The sequence below is a fragment of the Epinephelus lanceolatus genome, chromosome 14 (genome assembly GCF_041903045.1).
Source record: "Epinephelus lanceolatus isolate andai-2023 chromosome 14, ASM4190304v1, whole genome shotgun sequence".
NCBI lineage: Eukaryota > Metazoa > Chordata > Actinopteri > Perciformes > Serranidae > Epinephelus > Epinephelus lanceolatus.
Window position 1 is genome coordinate 23,545,768 of NC_135747.1, and position 21,592 is coordinate 23,567,359.

Below are 21,592 nucleotides of genomic sequence, written 5' to 3' on the forward strand. Positions count from 1 at the left end.
AAAATATTTCCTTGTTCCAGCTAGGGCTGCATAATTAACCAATATAAATCATGCAATATTCAAATTTCAGGAGCTGTATCTTTTTTTAGAAGAGAGATAAAATATGTCACACATGAAGCACTGTGGTGCTACACAGATGCCCCAGCCTAAGAAAATAATATTTCAGATGTAAGCGAGCATGCTTGTTTGGTACAAACCACAGCAAAAATCATCCTCATCATTTTCTTATTTTGTCAGTGAAAATAAAATGCTGAAATAAATGTTACCACTAACATCATGGTTCATATTGCAATCACAATATCTGTCAAAATAATTGCAGTATAATTATTATTTTTTGTATATCATGCAGCTGTAGTTCAGACTTCTCAAATGTGAGCTTTTGCTGCTTTTCCTTTTAATTATTTCAATTTATTTCAAATAATTTTGAGGTTTGGGCTGAGTTTTTTTACAGTGTGTCATTAGTACTTTAACTTCAGTAAAGGGTGTGTGTATAAAGGTACTGACTGATGTAATAACTCTCCTTCCCAGACATGTGAGCGTGAGCTCAAATGTGTGGTGCTCAAGTGCCCCCTACAGGGCCTGGACGGTACAACAGTTGAGCTGAGGTCTCGTCTCTGGAACTCGACCTTTATTGAGGTAACACATTGTATTTACATTGTTTGCACGTGTGTCATCTGTGATGTGGTACGACTGTCTCCTCTGAGCTGCTGTTTGTGTTTTCCCCCAGGACTACGCCTCTGTTTTAAACATGCATATTGTTGTGAAGGCCTCGCTCGTCCTCCACACTCAGGCTAAAAACATGATCCTGACGACTCCTCACACTGATGTAAGCAGCTCAACAGCCATAAAAGAATAATTAAATTTATATTTTGATCCTAGCTCACCTGATCTCTTGGTTTTCCTCTTTGTGGTGTTATATCGCAGGTGATAGTGGCCGTGTCTCCTGAAGGTGCAGTATCGCAGCACAGTGGAGTTCCCTGGTGGATCATACTGATCGCTGTTCTTGCAGGCATCTTGATTTTGGCTTTATTGGTGTATCTGCTCTGGAAGGTGAGATACAAGAACGTTACACTGTCATGTCACCCATGATTGATAATTTAGGATGAAAATAGGAATAAAACAAAAGTGCAATTAAACCCTTAAGGGAAATCAGGTCAGAAAAGGTGCAGTCTGTGTGTAGTCTCGGGTTTTATATTATTGTGAATACATTTATATATTTTAGGCTATCAAAATATGCATTTTGATAGCCTCACTTTGGGCTGTGGTAACCCTTTCTTTTTTTTACATTTCTAGACTAAAGTCTCATATGATAAATTAGAAATCCAAGAAAAGATGAGTCAGCCATTAAAGCTGGGGTAGGCAGAAATCTGGAAGTGGAAAAAAAAGAGTCAGAGTTCTCTTGCAGCTCTATTCTCTTTGTCCTAAGCCTCTCCCATCAGAGGACCACGGCATTTGCACACGCTTCATGTAGTAACCCAGTGTTTCCCATACATTGAATTATTTAATCTTACTGTATTCAATTGTAAAACAGCACACAGCTCATTTGAAGTGAGACAGGAATGAGCTAGCTAGTGACCCCCAGGTCCCTTCAGCTCGCTCCCCACCACTGTGGACTGCTTACCTGGGAGGAGAGCGGGCAGCAACTCAAGAGACAGACCCTTAGTCGGAGGCTGTAGCAGCTCAAATTTGGCCAGCGCAAATCTCCCAGTGCTAGGTGTTACAGCAGGCTGGTGGTCAGCGGCAGGTCTAACCTGTTAGCTGATATGGCGAGGAGTTGGAGTTGTCTGGTCTCCCAGAGCTGGATTTGTGCTGGCTGGATTCAGCTGGGGGATGGACCCCCATTCAGCAACTGCCCGCTCTCCTTACAGTGAGATGGTGTATAGCGGCGTAGAGTGAAGCGGAGGACACACTGTTATTCTAGGCTCTAGCTAATGTTAGCTACATAAACATGAACTTAAAGCTGCAGTTGTGAACCTGTGGCTCCAGTTCACAGAAGGATAAACTATTAAGAAAATTTTGTCTCCGTCTCCGAAACACTTTGCAGATACTGACACGTGTTTTATTTGGTTTATTGTCAGACTCTCTTCATGATAAGTCTGTCTTCCTTTTTGGGTTGCTTTGCAATGTAGGCAGTTGTTGTTGCCAATGTTGAAATAGCAACTTTCTCCGCAGGATTCTCCACCATTGAATCAGGCTTTCACCTAAGGGATGTGTGCATGCAACTGCATTTGTAGAACAGCCAATTAGAACACCCCCCTCTCTGAAATGATCTGTGATTGGCCAATTTCTCCTGTCATGAGCTAGATTTTTCTGAAGCCAGAGCCAAGCGGAGTTACAGAGGTCTAGTTTTCTCTCAGGCCACTTGAATTACAAAATGCTCAAAGTGAACTGTCAGATTTTTGCACACTGACACCAAAATGAAACTGCCTACCCCAGCTTTAATGTGAACAATTGCAGTTGTATTTGTGATTTTACATTATATTCTCTGTAATATGATATATAGTCAGAACAAACTAAAAAGGTAGAGTAACTGAACTGATGCTTTGTTCCTGATATGTAAGGTCTATAGTCTACAAATGATTTAATTCATTCAGCAGGTTATCTTAGGGGTTACAATATTCTGTAGATGTTCTGCAAATAAACAAGTAAGACTTTTTGTCAGGTGACATTTGAGCATCAACACATGACTCTCCAGATAATGTTTGGGGTTCATAAAATGTGTTTTCTTTGGTGTTTTGATGGAGGAAATCTGATTCAGTTTGTCACTCTTTAACACTTCATCAACCTTGCCTCCCCCTCAGTGTGGTTTCTTCAAGAGGGCAACAAAAGACCAGTACGATGCTGCGTATCACAAGGCAAAGATCCATGTTCAGCCCTCTGACAAAGACAAACTCTCTGCTGAGGCCTGATTTATACTCTCTGAACAGGGGTAAAAACAAGCAGCTGGCATGGAGTGTGACTACTGCCGCCACTAATGAGCTCACTTTCCAGCCGCACCAGCTGACTTCATGCAGAAAAATTCAGACACATAATATACATATTAATGTTGTTAATACTGAATTAACACAAGGTTTCTGATGTACATTATGTGTCTCTGAATTTCGCCAAGAAATTAATGCATCTTCGTACCAACAGGCTTAATCTTTTCCTTTTTAATTGTTCTGCTCTGCAGGTGCTTTTGGCTGACATCACTTTTACTGCTTGGCTGTTTGACATGTCCAGTTAAAGGTTCAGTGTGTAAGATTTAGGGACATCTATGGACAGAAATGAAATATAACTAAGTTTTCATTAGTGTATAATCACCTGAAAAGAATTGATATGTTTTATTACCTTAAAATGAGCCTATTATATCCACATGTGGGTCCTCTTCCATGCTGTCCGCCATGTTGTTTCTATGGTAGCCCAGAATGAACAAACCAAACATTGACTCTAGATAGTGCCAGTCATGTCTTTGCACTGGCCGCCATAGTCCTTCTACACACTTTTGGCACACAGGAGAAGTTTCAGTTCTGCAACCTCACCACTAGATGTCACCAAATCCTGCACACTGGACCTTTAAAAACTACAAAGCATGCTTAACATCCTTGCGTATCTCTCCTCTTGTTCACAGTGTGCATTCATGCATATTTCTAATATTCATCATTTTTTAATAATGCATTATGTTTTTGAAATCTCCCTCCCCAGTGTGGATTCTTCAAACGCACCAAACAAGACGACAGCGTCCCTCGTTACCACGCCGTGCGGATACGAAAGGAAACTCCTGATTATAAAGATGGAAAAGTCAAACTTGATCCTTTTGAAAAGAAGCAGTGGATGACGACTTGGATTGATGATGAAAGTTACTCGTGACTCAAATGATTTTTGTGAACAGGTTTAACCTGATTTTTTAAAAACAGTCTCCACAATCACACTGAACTTTGTTTTGTCTCCATCATCAGTAATTCTCCTTTTCAGGAATTAGCTCGCTTCATGTATTTGAATTTGTACACTGTATAGATGATGAAATGTTTCTTGTAAGTTTTGTATATATTTAAATACTTCTGCACACTGTATATTTATTTTTTGATAAAAATAATTTCATGCAGTCAAAGAGGTTTTTCTCTGTCATGTGTCCTGGAGCTGACTGACAAAGGGCAAAGTTTACTATGGTTTTGTACTGTCTCACCTAAAGTTGAAAGTCTATGCAAAGAAGGTACAGCTAGCTCAGTGTCACATGAATGTGAATCTGTATACCTTTATTTTTGGTTGTTTTACATGTCTAGTTTCAATGACAAAAATGCTTCTGTATTTTGTGGAATGACATTTAGTCACAGTATCATTTCACAGTAATTTAAGGTGTACATACGACCACTTATTTCTTCACGTCTTCTCACTGCTGTGGCATTCAGGTAGCATCCACTGTACTGTAGGTCATCACTGAAGTCAGACTTTTGGTTACATGTGAGGAATCCAAAGGGAAGATCCAACGTGTTTTATAGATTTAAATCAAAGTGAATGTCTTACTTGTTGTGAAGTATAATAAAATGCTTAAGAAGTGACTGCTACTGTGGAATTTCATTACCATTAAAAGTATAATCCTACATAAAAGTAGGGCTGAAACTAATGATTATTCTCCATTGGAGGGGAACTCCGCCCATTTTCAAATTTCATACGTTATTCCTATGATCTAACCTAGCATGGAAATTCGATGAGTTACCTTCAACCCTCTCCCAAATCCAAAATCTAGAGTGATTAAAGTCATATTTGTGATGTCATCAAATATAGATCAGTGTTTCTCAAATGGTGTGCTGTGGGATTTTGTGATAACCAAAGATAATTTTGCAATTTTAAACTGGGCCTACAGAAAAAGTTATGAATTAATTTTTAATTAACTGTATCAGTATGTTATGCACATGCATTCCCAAATAAAGAGGCAAACCTTACCTTAAAAAATTTAATCTAGTTTAATTAAAATAAACCTTTACAGGGAACCTGTGTCGCCATTCATGTGTGGGAATAGTAAGCGTGAGACACATCACATTATCTTACATTTCCGTTTAAATAGAGGTGTTATTAGTGCTTTGATGTAATTGTAAATAGTTTAAAATGAATTCTTGAATCATTTTGTTAACAAATATCTCATTAGCAATAGTTGGTTGTCAATTGTTGTTTGATATTAGTAAATAAAAACAAGCATTTATGTCATGATAAGAGTGATAACATTAAAAAGTTTGAAAACCACTGTTCTAGATGACACAGAGAGCAGCCAGGGGAATGTGCTGAGGATAATGGGAACATTTTCTGTTTTAGAACTGACAGTGCTACAAAAGAATAAAACTAGTTTAGGTATAAAAAAAGAAGACCAACAAAAGCAGCCTCACATTCATTGTCTATGGGGTGGCTCCAGACTTTAAATTTGATGATATACCAAGTTTGAGACTTACTGGCTTTGAGAGAGAGTACCTCATGTTCACAAATCTGAATTGAACATTCATAGGCCGTGGACATAACATACTGGATTTCTTACTTCAGGTGGTGTTCCGCTTTAAAGTGCCGATTAGGTTTACAATCAATAGTGTTGGGTCTATAAGCTTTACAAGATGGACAAAGTCCCCAATATAATTGCCTAAATCCCAATTTGATATCTTGATTTTTTTTTTTTGACAAATAGTCACCACCCAAAGATGCTCAGTTTGCTATCAAAGAAAAGCAAATCCTCATAACTGAGAAGCTGGAACGTGGAAACGTTTGGCTGTTTTTCTAGGAGGAAAAAAAAGACCTGAAGATACACTAGGCAGGATTTTCCAGAAAACAAATGTCTAGATTGATACAGAAGTAATCCCTCTCAGTGATCACTTATGACCCACTACAAGTGTGCGGTGGTGTAATTATTTGGAGACTCTGCCCTCTGCCTGTATTTTCTTCTTTTGTTCTTATTTTCTGTGTTCAGGATGAGGTCAAGGCTTTATAAAAAGGTAGCAACCAGGTGCCAGACTGTAAGCAGCAGACACCCCAAAGCACCAAAAACCAAAAACAAATATAGCAAGGCGAAACACTAAACAAGAATTAATCTTTTGTGAGTTTTCACTTTAACTGGCGAGCGTGTTCACAAACAGTAACCAACAATCCTGCATAGTATACCTTTAAACAATTAGTCAGTCGACTAAGCAATTGTTTCGGGTCTAAGCAAAACACAATTCCATCTGGACTTCTTTTAAAGATATATCATATCTTTGACATAATTCATATGTTACTGTGACACTGGACGTGTGCACAAAGGCACCTCTTCAACAAAAACACTGCCACAGTAATAAATGGCGATAAATTATAACCAGAGCCTTAATCCAGATATTTATTCAATCTTACTATTTAGAACAAGCATTGCATTTACATGGAAACAGATGATTATTTTCACTTCTCTATATAAAAAGCTATTACAATGAAAATATCAATCTTTATGTAACCAAACGATTCAAAACAGCTGGCGGGAAAAAAGAAAATAAAGAGGAATTAATGAATATTTTGGTTGCCTCTCCACCCCTAAAAAGACTTCCCTCTTTAGGACTACCGAAAAAAATATCATTATGCAAATATACATGTCAACATTTTAATTCCAGATCAGTCAAATGTTAAACGAAAGGTTTTCTCCTGCTCCTTGCGCTGGTTGTCGCACAGCTTGGACACTTCCTCCACTCTCCTCTGTAAAAGAACCGAGTTCTGATCGATCCACTGAAGTGAATCCATGTGGGTGTTGAGAATTTTACAGATCTGCTGAAGCTGAGGGAGAGAAAAATAGAAGTACAAGTTAATTTAATTTGCAACAATAAACGCCACAGCATCAAAATACTGTCAAAAAGGTTGCACTTGAATTAGGTCTCATCTTACTGGGTCACTGGTATCTGCTGGGCCACTGGATGTGTTCAGGTGCTCGATGATCTCCTTCAGGTCCTGTGACATCCTCTTCAGCTGTGCGTCCACATTCTCGGCAAGCTTGTACGTTCTTTCACGTTCCTCGTCCGCGTTCTGCATGTAGATGGTTCCACTTTGCTCCTTCACTGACTCCTCGAGCGGGCAGAGTAAGTCCTCCAGCTCCTTCTGCTGGGACAGGATGAAGTCCAGCTCCTGGTTTAGCCTTCTCTGGTCCAGCTTCACCTTCTCCATCTCTTTATGCAGGGCTGTGATCTTCTCACCATTCTCCACCAGCATGCGATCCCATGCGTTCACCTGAGTAGCCTGCTGTAAGAAATGTCTCTCTTGGTCTTCAAGCTCAAGACTCCACTTGTTAATGAGCCCCTCTAGCTGGGCGTAGGTCATCACTGGAGGAGCCGTGGTTGTAGTGAGTGTTGTGGCTGTGGTAGCTATTGTTGCACTTGCGCCAGATGAAGGTTTGAGCCCCAGTGTAAAGGCTGTAGCGGCACCCGTTGTGGCAGCTGCAGTGGCAGTAGAGGAAGGGGCAGAGGTGGAGGTGATGGTAGCTGCCCCCAGAGGTTTGAGCATAAAAGCCAGACCTCCACCAGCTGCTGCGGTTGTTGCAGCGGCAGTGCTTGCTGCTAAAGTTGGAGCTGCACCCAAAATAAAACCTGTAGCTGCTGCTGCAGTAGTAGCAGGGGCAGCAGCAGCAGCAGGGGCAGCAGCTGTAGTGATGGGTGAAGCAAAGAGAGACGGCCCTGGAGCTGAGGCTGCCTGGGTCGATGCAGGAGGTGCTGGGGTTGATGAGGGTTTAATCCCAAAAGTAAACCCCCCACCTGCACCTGCTGTGGCTGCAGCAGTGGAGGCTGGCTGGGGCTGGGTGCCCAAGGTCAGGTTGGATGGAGCACTGGTGCCAAAGCTGAAGCCTCCACCTGGGGCAGCAGTGGTGGCTGCAGCAGGGGCTGAAGCAGTGGTCGCCTGGACCTTGGTTGCTCCAAAGCTGAACCCCCCGAATGAGAGGCCGCCTGCTCCTGTAGTTGCTGTTACCGCGGCTGTGGATGGTGCTGCAGGTTGGGGTTGAGATGCAGGTTGGGGTTGGGGTTGAGCTTGAGGAGTCCCAAAGGTGAAACCCCCGCCTGCTGGGGCGGAAGTTGTGGTCTGCGCAGCCAAACCCGTGCCCAGGGTGAACCCTGACCCCGCAGCTGGAGCTGATGCAGAGCCTAAAGTCAACCCTGCTGGTGCTACTGCTGCTGTTGTTGCTGTGGTTTGAGGAGCACTCAGGCCAAATGAGGCGGTGGGGGCCCCAAAGGAGAAGCCTCCACCTGCTGCTGTCGTCTTTGCTTGGGTGCCAAAGCTGAAAGAGTTGGTGGGGTTGGCGGTGGGCTGAGTGGAAGTGCCGAAAGAGAAACCGCCTCCGGGAGCTGCCGGTGTGGAGCTTGTCATCCCGAAGCCTGTACCGGGGGCAGCGGTTGGAGGCTTCTGAGCTCCAAAAGCGAAACCCGTGGAGGCTTGCCCGAAGTTAAATCCGCCACTCATTTTCGTTTGTAGCAGGTTAACTTAAATATGACGTTATAAAAACCAGCTACCTCACAAAATGGTCACTTCCTCGCTGAACTGTCGCTTTTGGCGGGTCACAAACACGAGCTACTTCAACCGTCGTAACGTAAACCCAGGAAACCGTTACTCCTCCGCGATGACTTTCTAAACGTTAGCGGTTAGTAAAGTCAATCACAGGTTTGTTAACGTCACTTTGATCCAGTCAGCGACTCAAAATTAACAAAACATCGTCATAAAAACGTGGCCCACTGCCTCGCACTTCTTCCAGCAGGCATTTCTGTAGTTAACTAAAGGAAATGACGACAGTTAGGACCCAAACACGAGTGACGTCTACCCCGAGTTTTGTCTGCCAGAGCACCAATCCCGCCTCTCTTGGTAAGATTGACAGACATAATATCCAATCAGAATCCTGATCAGACCCAAGCTGAAATCTGATTGGTCAGAACTGCTGCCTGAAAAACAAGCCTCCGGGAACGCACACTTTTCCAAAGAGTACTGAGTGTACAAGATAGTAATTATGTATAGAATACGATACAAGCTGTGTGCCGACTCAAAAGAAGAAATAAGAGACTCTTTTCACAGGCGCCCATAAAATAACGTTGTTTAACATAGCTATCGGATAAAGTGACTCACCACTGATGCCAAATAAAATGTCGATAACCCTGACATGTTAGGACAGTTACAGACAAACGTAAAACAAATGACTAGAAATGTTAAAAACGAGGTACTTACAAATTTTTCGTTCTTAATTTCCCTGAAACAATTTTCATGCTTACTGTTTTCCTTAAAGATTGTACACAGTCCTTTTTTTAAATAGCATATCTGCTCAATGAAGTTTTAAAACATCAGGTCTAAAGGTACTACGGTTATTCTCTTGACTTAGTTATGACTCTTTGGGTTAGCTAGCTGTCCACTGGTTGTACACTGAGTACCCGCATAGCCTCCTTGCCATGTTGGTACTTTTGCCAGTCAACTTGTATCAATTAAAATAAATGGCGATTTAGAAATATTGTAGCGGGGACTATGGATGCTGACATTTCATTAAATAATTCAATAAGAGGACGTTAATTTCACGAGTGTGTCTGCGGGCTACTGAAGTTAGCTTGGAAGCTAATATCAACATAGATTAGCTAAGGATAATAACTTACTGCGTGCCACAATGAGGATTTTAAGGGTTCTGAGGAGCAGCGTGTCCATAACAAAGGACATCGACTACTACTCCAAGTTTTCTCCCTCTCCTCTGTCAATGAAACAGTTTCTGGATTTTGGTAAGAGAGCACATACACTACAAACACTTAATGTCTCTGTGCCTACATATGGAGCATTTAAGGCTTGTGACTGCTTGCTCTTCTCAGGTTGCATATCAATAAGTTGTGAGCACTTAAGTTAAATAATCAGTTTCCTTTTTGACATTGTTTAATTCATAGTTCCCCCTCTGGCAACTCCATATATATTCACCCAGTGACCCCTGGAGGAGTCCAGACTCCCAAGGTTGTTTGAAACCAAATGTCTTGTCTGTCAGATAAAATAATAAGTGTCAAACAGGCATCAAGATTTAACTTGCCATTTGAAAATGGCACTTTTTCTCCTAATAAGAAAATGATAAAGAACATCCTAGCTGTGGAAACCAGGGATAAGTCAAACCACCAGTGTTTACTGGGTGTAAAATGAGCTGTGTCCTCCCATTCATTGAACTGGAAAAACACGCACCCCATGTTTGCTGTGGTTTGTTAGTTTTGTGGAGCACAAATTGCACCAAGGAGTGTGCACACACATGAGAGCATATCAGCAAGACAGGCAGTCAAAAGCAGGTAAAAAACAGGAGCCACTCAAGGCCCTTGTCATATCTGTTTATGTTGTATGTAGTGGTGCATTGTACTTAACAAATGTGCAATTTATCAGAGGACCACAGACCGGTTACTACAACAAAACACGTAGGCCTGAGGGTCAGGGGCTGTTGTGCATTTTAGGCAGTTGTAATGTAGCCTTGGTGGCAGCTAAGGTTGGAGGATGTGGATAAAGTCTTTTCTTAAGATACATGTGTTTTATATTAGAAGACTGATATATTGCATGTCATGGTTTTGGTGATGATTCTCAGTCATCCAGGTCATGGTAATCTTAAGTGCTACATCGTAGGCCACTGGAATATTTGAGTTTCTTGAAGACGTTTCACCTCTCATCCAAGAGGCTTAGACTTTGAACTGAAGAAGCCTCTTGGATGAGAGGTGAAACGTCCTCAAGAAACTCAAGCAAGTCCAGTTGCCTACAATATAGCACCTAAGATTGCATGTCATGATGGAATAAACTTATTGGAAAACGTGATTTAGAAACTTTTTATGGATAAAATAACCTAATTGGAACGTCTGTTTTTGACTAATCCAGCAAATTAGGTACCCAACAAATAAAGTAACATGAATGCTAAAATCATTTTTAAAAATGCAGTATTGGCAAAAAGAAGTCTGGCTCATTAATGTGCAGCATTGCTCTCAATGACTAAATGATAGCTGTGACAGTATGAACTGTGTAGTAAAATTATGTCAGATAGATTTATACTGTACATTGTCATATCTACGGGAGCCAAGAAAGGTTACCCTTCCAATTATTTTTTCAGTGCATTATGTCAAGGTCACATATGAAGTACTGCAAACAGGAAAAGAATCCAGGCACTCCAAACAAAAATGAGAATGAGGAAGGAAAGATTAGATTAAAAAGCCTTTAATATAATGGCCAGCTCATTAAAAAGCATTTAATGAGTATTTTGGAGTTCCCTACTTTTTTCCAAGAGCACCCGATACATTTTTGGATCTACACTCTACAACACAGAGCAACCAGTTATCTGTTTTTTTTGTCACACATGAAGTATTTCATTATCTCAAAAAATGAGCTTTCTTATGGCGAGATAATGAATTAAAACAACCCTTTGTTTTTTTTTTGTTATAACAGGTGAATTTTATCTTTGTCACGAGACAATGAATCTCATTTTCTTGATATAACAAAATAACTATCTCTTTATTACAAGATAACAAAGCTTGTTCTCTAGATATAACTGAATAATAAACTTGTTATCACAAGATAACACAGATCATTTTCTCAAGATAACAAAATAATGAACTCTTGATCTTGATATAATTGCAATAAAAAAATGGAAGAATGGCAGTTTTCAGCTTCAATCAATGGAGCATCAATGAAAAATCATTCTTGTGACAAATTTTGCTTCCCATACAATTTTTTAAAATACTAACATGAGAATTCTGACATTTTTTTTACACTCTTCAGGCTCAGAAAATGCATGTGAGAAAACATCCTTCGCCTTCCTCAGACAGGAGTTACCTGTAAGGTTGGCGAACATCATGAAAGAGATCAACTTGTTGCCAGACAACTTACTGAGGACTCCATCAGTGCGGCTGGTCCAGAGCTGGTATGCAGCTTATGTATTTATCGGCTTTTATATGATACTGATGTGATTTGTAGTGAATGTAAATAGATAGTAATGATTTATTTCCATGTGCAGGTACATGCAGAGTTTTCAGGACATTCTCGAATTCAGAGACAAAAATGCAGATGATGAGAAAGTCACATATGAGTAAGTAAATTAAACAAACACTTCTGTTCATGATGATGTAGTCCTGTGGTTTATTTTTCATACATTAACATAACTGTAATATCTTTTCTTAGTTTCACAGATGCGGTAATAAAGATCAGAAATCGGCACAATGATGTCATCCCCACCATGGCTCAGGGAGTTGTGGAGTACAAGGAGGCGTACGGCACCGACCCAGTCGTCAGCCAAAATGTTCAGTATTTCCTCGATCGTTTCTACATGAGCAGGATATCCATCAGGATGTTGCTCAACCAGCACAGTGAGTAGATTCTGTTCTGTGTAACACAAGATGATCTCCTTTTGTCAGTCATGTGTAATAGAACGTGTAAACAATAGTTGTACTTGTTTGGAAATCAATGCCCTCGACTACAGTGTAGATGTGTTACAGAGAGTGAAGTTGCTCCATTAACAGTCATTGCCACAGTGAAGCAGGAATCACCACACCCAGACTTGCCCCGTATCTACATCTTTGAATGAGTCAATTGTTTATACAAGTGTGAGACATTAGAGGGCAAAGAAATAGTCAACCTGCCAAGACCTGAATGTTATTATTAATATTATTGTTATTAAAATAAAGTTATGTTTAAAAGAGACACAGTTCCTGATGTGTGCCTGGCAGAAAACAATGAGGACAAAGGATCAATGTAAGAGCATAGTGATAAAATGAAACAAAACATCGTCAGAGTCAAAATCAGAAATACTTTATTGATGCCCGAGGGGAAATTATGATTCATAACATTGGCTCCAATGTAAAGAATAGAGTGTTATAAGAAGTAAGAATATAAGAGTATGAAATAGAAGTATGTAAAAATAAAGCAATAAATTAAATTAAATTAAATAACTTAAATTAAATTAAAATAGAATAAAAATTAAAATCTACATTAAAATAAAAAAATAGAATGTGCATTTTGCTACAGTGTTTAACACTAGTACTTATAAAAAACAATATAAATATAAAAAATATTAAAAATAAAATATATATTGTCACTGATATTAAAAATAAAATATATATTGGCACAAAAAATATTTTGATATTATGATATTATTATTATGGTATATGAATATAATATAATTATGATTAGATTAAGAGAAAGAGAGAATAAAATAAAGAAAAAGTGAGTGTGCTTGGTCATAATGACAAGACTGACACAAGACTGTGATATAAAAATTAAACCTTAAACATCATATAGATAAAAAATGCTCATGATCTCAACTTTGATCCAGTATTTACAAAACAGATATACTGTGCAGGATTTTCCTAAAAAAAAAAGAAAAAGATATCATTAATGTATAGACTTATACAGAAGTTATCTCTAAATCATCACATATGACCCATTAGAAGTGTGTGGCGGTGTATTTATCTGCAGAGACTCTGCCCTCTAACTGTGTTTTCTTATTTTCTGTGTTGTGGTCGTTTATGGATGTGTACACCCACAGCGCTCAGGTGAGGTCAGGGCTTTATCAAAAGGTAGCAATTAGGTGCCAGACCGTAAGCAGCAGACGTCCAACAAACACAGTGCTGGAAAAATGTAAATATAGCGAAACGAAATGCAAAACAAGAGTGACTCTGGGGTCGGTTTTTACTTTCACTTTCTTTGGCGTGTTAACAAACAGTAATCAACGATCCTGCATAGTATACCTTGGTTAATACTTTGTTTTTATTATCTTTTACAAAAAGAAAAAGCAGACAAACCAGGGTCAACAGACAGGGACATTATAGGTTAAGGTGGAATTCTTAACATCTTGTAAATAGAATAGAAAAGAAGCAAGGTTACATTGTAGTATCACAGATAATGGGTCCTTTATGTCCATGATTGTCCTTTATGATCACGAAGGTCGTTATGATCCTTGACTCTGATTAATGGAAAACCAGGGTATTTTAAAGGAGGGAGAAATCTTCCACTCAGCTATAAGCTATTGTCCATTCTGTATGTCCTAATACTGAGGGGAATAAAACAAAAATCACCCGACAAAATTAACATATAAATATAAGATCACTTCAAAGTCAAATAAGATTTTTATTTTTCCCAATATTTTTCTCATTTTCTAGTGGCAGGTCTCGGAGAAAAAAAAGTTGTGTTGTGCTGTGTGTTAGAATTTTGGGTTTCCAGTTAAGAAAAAGCAAAACGATCTACGAAACAAAAAAATCACTGGAAAAAAATGTATTTCAGGTACTACATAATTTTATATATTTCATTTAAAAGATATTTAACCAGGAAAAGCCTCATAGAGATCAGGATACCTTTTAAAATAACTGATAAATTAATTAAGAATCAAGAGAAAAATATTCGTCCACACGTCTGTTTCTAGTGTATTATCATGTAAATAATTAACACTTTATAATGTAATGCATGGTTTCATCCCTGTGTGTGTTATTCCAGCTCTGCTCTTTGGTGGGAAGGTGAAGGTGAACCCAGCTCATCCCAAACAGATCGGCAGTATTGATCCCAACTGTCGTGTCAGTGACGTGATCAGAGGTGAGACTGCAAACATGTTTACTAGGGAAATGCTGTGCTCAGACATGTCGTCATTCAAGTACTCAAATGTCATTTGTGTTCTTCCTGAAAACAAATCTCTTCCTTGTAGACGCCTACGAAAATGCACGGAACCTTTGTGACCGGTACTACATGAATTCTCCTGAGCTGGTGCTGGAGGAGTTCTGCGGTAATTTGTTTGTACATTACACATTTATTTTTAGGTCGCACTTTGTACCTTGGCTATGTTTAACAAATAGTTTGGATTTTTTGAAGTGGGGTTGTATAGGGTACTAATGCGTAGTCAGTGTATTACCTACAGAAGATGTCAGTCAGCATGCCTCCAGTTTGGAGAAGCAGACAGGACTACCACCATGGAAGCTCAGCAATGTACTGCTGTGGATGGGGACAGCAGCAAAATGGATTTTAGCCACCTAAAAAAAATCCATTTCAGTTTAAGTGTAGACTATATTTAATACATTTTCACCACTTTAACTTGCAGTCAGACAGCCCTTTCTGCTGGGGAATTGAAGCTGTTATATTTCTCTCTTCAAAGCAACCAAACTCCTTTGATAAAAGCAGTAATTTTACTTTGCAGAACATGAGAGCTGTTGGTCTCCTGCTGCCTCGATTGGTTAGTTTGCTGTTGTTATTGTGAGAATTTGTATTTTTAAACGGTTATTTTGGGTTCATCAAATTCACACAATGACACAAACAAACTCACTGACTGAGGCAGGAGTAGACCAGCAGCTCCTGTGTTCTACAAAGTAAAATTACTGTTTTTGTCAATGGAGTCTGGCCCTGAAGAGAGCGATATAACGGCCTAAGTTTCCTGTTGTAAATCGCTGTCTGACAGCAGGGTAAAGTGGTGAAAATATTCTACATATAGCATACACTTAAACTGATACTGATTTTTTTAGGTGGCTACAATACATTTTGCTGCTGCCCCATCCACAGCGGTACATTGCTAAGCTTCCATGGTGATACTTCTGCCTGCTTCTCCAAACTGGGGGAGTGCCAATCACCATCTACTGTAGTTAAAACACTAACTACAGATAAATACCTCACACAACCCCACTTTAAAAAATCAGAACTATCCCTTTAAGCACTTTAAATGGCCTTAATTGCTTGATTCAAACATATCTGATGAAATCAATTCTAAATCTTTGATCATTTCTTTGTCCCGACAGTCAAACCCATCACTGTGGTCTATGTCCCGTCTCATCTGTATCACATGGTGTTTGAACTTTTTAAGGTAGGATTTGCTTTTCAAACTCATAATTGGACAGCTGGTTGCCTTTCTCTTTTATTTAACTGTCATATGTGCTGTCATTGTTGCAGAACGCCATGCGGGCCACCATGGAGTTATATGGCGATGCAATGGATTATCCTCCTATCCATGCACAGATCGCTCTGGGAACTGAAGATCTGACAGTTAAGGTAAATCTGTGCTGCATTCACGAGTCTTTTTTTCTCACCAGTGTAAACTCCGTGGCCAATTGAAAATTGAGTCATTGGATGAGGATACTGTTCAGACCATTTGTTCTTCTCCAGGTTTGTGATCGTGGAGGAGGCGTGCCGCTGCGCAAGATCGAAAGGTTGTTCACCTACACGTACTCCACAGCTCCTCGACCCAGCCTCGACGGGGCCCGCGCTGCTCCTCTGGTCAGTGACTCTGATGTGTGATAAGTTAGTGTGTGAATTCATGTGGATGGACGTGAGCTCACTCTTCTGAGTTTGGTTTTAACTTCTCCAGGTTGTACATGATACCATCAGAAAACTTCCCCTTAAATTCTCCACTGTGCTTCAAAACATCAGAATCAGTGAACAACAAGGTGTAGACCTTTTTCACAGCAGATATTCTGACTCAGGTGAAACAAATAATAACCTTATAAAACTTTTAGATTTGTAAGAGGAAACATTTAGGACCTAAGTAAAACTCACTTTTGTTGTAATTAAAAACTAAATAAAAACAAATTTTTCATACAGCCTCTACACAATGATATGTCACAAACTTAACATAAAGAGCGACGACATGACAGTCCAAACGTGATGCCAAAACATTGCAATCGCCCCCTGGTGGCTGACTGCAGTTAAGGTCATAAACCTTGCCACTCTCCTCCAAAAAAATTAGAATACAGGTCAAATAATTTTTTCCCAGAGATGGTGTCTGTCATTTTAGGTTGTTCTTGTCACACTGATGCTTGTTCAAGTGTTTGCTATTCTGATGAGTTTGGTTTTAATTAGTTATTTGATGCTATAAAAAGGGGATTGACGTCATGATTGACAGCTGTGCGCGCCAATCAGTTTGCTCATTATGAATGGCGCTGCTTGGTTGGACAGGTGTATGGGCAGGAACTCAGTACTGGATAGATTGGTACTGCCTGACTCTTGCTCCAAATGAGGTCGCCAGTGCAAGATGGCAGCGGCCGTATATTTTAGTTTCACTGAAGTGGAGACACATCGTCCTATCTGTGTCAATAATAGACCAGCCTCTCATTACTGTAATGTTTATTTCAGTCGTCTCACCCAGCTCCAGTCAGTCAAAATCATAGGTTATATAAAGAAGTGGACGTAGCCTCTGGGTCTTACAAGTGAAACTTATGTGAAGGTGCCTTAAACTGCATTCTTTCTAATGGCCAGCAGGAGGCGTCTCCACTGGTTGCAAGAAGTTTGATTGTATAGAGGGGTAAAAGAAAATGACCCGACTTCTCACTTGATTTATTAACTCAATAAACATTTTCCTAATGAGTTTATGATCTCAACCACTAGATTCAAGTCTTCCTCAGCACATCATGATGTTCATTTTGTAATTATGATCCCATTAGGGTAAAATAGACAATAAAGCAAGATATGCTTTAGGGTTTGGCAACCTTGTGATTAACAACAAATCACTACCACAGCAGCCTCTCAGTCAAATTGGAGGCGTAGCAGCGTGTGTCCTCCCAATATGGTCACTTTTGGCTCCAAAAAACCACAACATGGCGTCGGCCAAAATACCATACTCTAGGCTTCAAAGTGATCGTCCACAAACCAGTGGGTGACATCGCGGTGGCTGCTTCCCCTTCTTTTATACAGTCTATGGTCAAAATCTTGCTTCGCTGAAATGAATGTACAATTACACAGTAAAACAGCCCCAACTCAGCGTCCATACACTGGCTTTTTCCAGAGCTTTTGACCACATCAGACAGGCTTCATGTCATTGTCATTGAGATGTTAATCCACAGCACTTAAAGTACTTCACTTCCAAGTTTAACCTAAATGTTGAGCAGGTGACAGAAAAACAATCACAACTGACAAACTTGCTGGCTTTTTCCAGAGCTTTCAGTTGTATCACATGGTCTTCTTATTGTAACACTGCTTCAAAGAGAGAGAAAAATATATGAAAGCATGTCTGTAATTTTCCCTCGTGTTCATGGTATATGTACACAGCCAAAAATCAGTGTGTATGTATTATTAGTTTCATTCAGTGCCAGACTAACTTCACAGTCTAAACTCTGACATACACGACTCTCAAATTATTTGTTCTTCGCTATTTTCCCCCAGGCTGGTTACGGGTATGGCCTGCCCATCTCACGACTGTACGCCCGCTACTTTCAAGGGGACCTGAAGCTGTACTCGCTGGAGGGTTATGGAACTGATGCTGTCATCTACATCCGGGTGACTGAGTTTAACATTAACATTATGCGTGTGTGTGCTTGCTTTTTTTACACTGTGTTTAAACTTGATTCTCTCAATCTTCCTGTCAGGCTCTCTCCACTGAGTCCATTGAGAGGCTTCCTGTGTACAACAAGTCCGCCTGGAAACACTACAAGACGATCCACGAGGCCGACGACTGGTGCGTCCCCAGCAAAGAGCCAAAGGACATGACGACATTTCGCAGTTTCTAGGTCCAAATGGATGCCGTCCTGTAGCAACGTGTGCAAGAGAGGTGGTTGTGAAAGAGTGTGTGTGTGTGTGCGTGTGTGTGTGTGTGTGTGATGGCAGTTAAACAGTCCAGGTGTCTTTGTACAGAAAGATAAAATAATAACAGAACAAAGATTTAGTGCCATATGCTTCATATAGGTCAATAGCTTGTTAAAATTTTGGAGTGCAGCGGCCCTCAGTTAAAGCAGCTACAAGGAGTTTGGCGCCCCCTGTGGGCAAAAGCAGTAGAGCTTCGATGATTGTAAAGATCTAGATTGGGCTAAAGCGTGCATTTGTTTAGGAAGCAAATGAAAGAAAGACGCAACTTACTTGAATACTATTTTTCTTTTTTAAACACAGCTGTTTTCAGTATGCATTGCAATGAGGTGTGTGTGGCTATTTAAGACGAATGGCTGCTGCAGTATCAGCCACAAGCACAAAATTTAACATCAAAACTAAAATTCTGTAAAGAAAAGTCTCCTCTAGCTTACTTTTAACTGGCTAACAAACTGCTCACTACGAAACTTTCCCGTAAAAATGTAAACCAGACATCCAGGAACGCAACTCAGCCTTGCTTCCAGTTTTCCGAGTGGCCACTCTCGGTATTGCAGCAAAACAATCCCCTGCAGTCCGAAACGCATATTCTCCATGGTTGACAGGACACCTCCAATGGCAAACAAGGTCACTTATGAATCTCTCTGTTACGAGTTTTGGATCCGTGGAGGTTTCATATTTGTAAAATTTTCTATTTATTTTTTTACTCCTAGACACTGACCTCTGGTGGTGTGTACTTTGCACTACATTGTCTCAATAAAGCATCTCCATATCAGTTTAATAAAAAGAGGAGCAACTGTGTTTTTGACTTTATTAAAACATACTTTCTATATACATATATAATGTAACGCATTGATACCACCCAAGCATATTAGAGACTGTTTCATGTACAGGATAATGTACAGCGAGCAGGTCATTTTTGGGAAAAGGACCCAGACAAGCCCACAAATTATGCTGCTTACACAGCAAAAAAAAAATCAATAATGTCCAAAAGTATTCATTTTAAACATTTTTTTTAAAAACATTTTTATTTATATTATTATTATTATTATTATTATTATTTACATGCTTCCAAAAGGACGGTCTGTTATCTATAGCCGTGCTCTGCTCTTCAGAAATAAGTCTTTAAAATACTGTAATCAATCAGAGTTGAGTATTCAACAAAGCCGTGTAATAAAACCAGTTAAAAACTCCTTGTAGCTGCTTTAAAAAGACATTTTCTTCTTACTCCTACTGGTACGATTAATGGAAGTGGCTGGGAGTAACCAGGACCAGTTCTTTGGAAAGCCACATTGCTCTTGAAAGTAACGCACAACCTATGTCGCACTTTTGAAGCTGATACTACTATTGATGTTAGGTCATATAACAAAACCTAAATCATGTCATTAAGGATGGTTATCAAAGAATTGTGACAACGTCCTGAGTGTCTGATGGACAAACTACAGTATGTAATCACTTCCTAAATGGCCTCAAATATATTTTGGCATTTCTGTTGTGCAGTTTATTATAATGAACCAACATATAAAAAACAATAACAGTATATCCAAAACTGAAACCAGCTGATGAAATCAGGTGTAACGTCATGTCTTCTGTTGTTGAGTATTCCATGTAACGTCTTAGCATCTCAAAACCTGAGACACTTTATGGTTAGAGTATGAACTGTGTTTGTATTGTTAGCGTTGATGGTTTGCTTTACGGGTTTACAGCTTCTCCTTAAACGCCTAGCTGCTTTTATTTTGCTGAAAGTTTAAGTGTTACAGTCCGTCAGTGTGCAGAGTTTCCTCCACTCCGTGTGAAGTTGGATACTTTGCTTGAAAAGGATAACTTGTTACACAGTCATTAGTCGCTGCTTGTTTTTGCTGTTGGGAGTTTCTGCTGATGAGTCTTACTGGTTAAAATGTTTTCATTGAGGGCATTTCTTTTTCAGTTTGACACATACAAGCGTACAGCGTGATCAAAAACGTGTTGTTTTGCCATCTGTAAAGGGACATTTTGCACCTTTTTTTACTTTATGTGACATGAGGAAACTGAATAATTGAAACACAACATTGCGAAAGGAAAAATATGTAAGCCGCTTTGTTTTATTGGGTTGGCAACATATTCAGTTTCTTCTTAAATTTTCACTTAATCTGCAAATAAGGTGCTCCAAATCTGAAACAAGGTGCATTCTCACGGGTTGCACCACCTTCAGTATAAGAGAGTAAAATACATTTGGGTTGCTGTGGTTGTATTATCGAGACTCACCCCATTAAATAAGCTATGTACAATATTTTCCATGTTACACTCAAGCAGTTACGCTGTATGGATCATGCTCAGTGTAAAATAAATATTTCAAACAGACAGATGAATCTTATTTGTGTCAATAATCTCTGACAGTGAAGGTGGATGGAATAAACTGTCACTGGGTTTCATGGGAGCATTCAGTTGCATAAAATGCCGCCATTGTTCCTCCCCATTCAAATCATTTTCGCACAAATACATTTTGAAAGTTCAGGAAATACAAACTACAAACAACTCTGTCAAATACACTGCACTGTGTGGATTGTAGCTGCTGCAGTATTGGGTCAGTCACACGCTGCATTAAATCAAACATTTGTGATGATTGGCTTAGGGCTGCTGTGAAATCGCACCTACTTATGGCAACAGAAAAGTTCATCTTAGATGTGTTGGTACAGTGGACAACCAAGATGGGACGGCAGGAGAAATACTCACACACCAATTTGACTGAGCTGGACAGCTACAAAAAGGTTTCACTGGCTGAGATCAATACCTCAAATGTCAGTTTATTCAGAACATCTGTGCACAAAAAGAAGGGTGCTCAAAGTGCAAAAACAAAAAAAAGGAGGTGATTAAAAACAGCAGCAAATATTTCAGTCCCTGATTATGATCAATGGCTGCAAGCAAAACTATTCAAATAGTCATGTTTTCTCTAGATACAGGCGCAACAAAGCTTGAATGCAGGTCTTGTTTTACTGGAGAGGTTTTGATAGTGCTTGGTGCTGGGTTGTTTCAGTCAGCCCTAAATACACACACTTTTTGGCTGTGTACTCATATTTTTAACCGATGTTAAAGATAATGCTAAACCATTTATCTGAGGACATTAAGATTAAAT

General features: G+C 39.7%; 3 protein-coding genes across 4 annotated transcripts in view; 2 read left to right on the forward strand and 1 right to left on the reverse strand.

Annotated features, from left to right (window-relative positions):
• itga6a (integrin, alpha 6a) overlaps positions 1-4,539 on the forward strand; it is a 30,635-nt gene extending 26,096 nt beyond the window's left edge. The window contains exons 22-26 of one of the 2 annotated variants that reach the window (XM_033617822.2): positions 529-636; positions 728-826; positions 925-1,050; positions 2,802-2,929; positions 3,685-4,539. In XM_033617822.2, the coding sequence (XP_033473713.2) occupies positions 529-636; positions 728-826; positions 925-1,050; positions 2,802-2,909 (441 nt within the window). In that variant the 3' untranslated portion in view covers positions 2,910-2,929; positions 3,685-4,539. The remainder of the gene's footprint in view (positions 1-528; positions 637-727; positions 827-924; positions 1,051-2,801; positions 2,930-3,684) is intronic. The other variant, XM_033617821.2, reaches the window with a different exon arrangement.
• A 1,778-nt stretch (positions 4,540-6,317) lies between these two features.
• On the reverse strand, positions 6,318-8,727 carry nup62l (nucleoporin 62 like). The gene is made up of 2 exons (XM_033612867.2): positions 6,865-8,727; positions 6,318-6,756 (listed from the first exon to the last, which is right to left on the reverse strand). The coding sequence occupies exons 1-2, from the start codon at positions 8,422-8,424 to the stop codon at positions 6,598-6,600; spliced, it is 1,719 nt and encodes a 572-aa protein (XP_033468758.1). The 5' UTR covers positions 8,425-8,727; the 3' UTR covers positions 6,318-6,597.
• Positions 8,728-9,324: 597 nt separating this feature from the next.
• pdk1 (pyruvate dehydrogenase kinase, isozyme 1) lies at positions 9,325-20,820 on the forward strand. Its single transcript, XM_033618076.2, has 11 exons — positions 9,325-9,713; positions 11,722-11,863; positions 11,957-12,028; positions 12,121-12,305; positions 14,428-14,523; positions 14,633-14,710; positions 15,711-15,775; positions 15,862-15,960; positions 16,075-16,185; positions 18,067-18,180; positions 18,270-20,820. Exons 1-11 carry the CDS (start codon positions 9,605-9,607, stop codon positions 18,408-18,410), a joined length of 1,212 nt encoding a protein of 403 aa, XP_033473967.1. The 5' UTR covers positions 9,325-9,604; the 3' UTR covers positions 18,411-20,820.
• Positions 20,821-21,592: the final 772 nt, after the last annotated feature.

Coding starts and splice junctions, on each gene's coding strand:
- nup62l (XM_033612867.2), bottom strand. CDS start 8,424: ATGAGTGGCGGATTTAACTTCGGGCAAGCCTCCACGGGTTTCGCTTTT. Junction 6,757..6,864: donor CAGCAGATACCAGTGACCCA/GTAAGATGAGAC, acceptor TCTCTCCCTCAG/CTTCAGCAGATCTGTAAAAT.
- pdk1 (XM_033618076.2), top strand. CDS start 9,605: ATGAGGATTTTAAGGGTTCTGAGGAGCAGCGTGTCCATAACAAAGGAC. Junction 11,864..11,956: donor GTGCGGCTGGTCCAGAGCTG/GTATGCAGCTTA, acceptor TTCCATGTGCAG/GTACATGCAGAGTTTTCAGG. Junction 14,711..15,710: donor GGTGCTGGAGGAGTTCTGCG/GTAATTTGTTTG, acceptor TTGTCCCGACAG/TCAAACCCATCACTGTGGTC.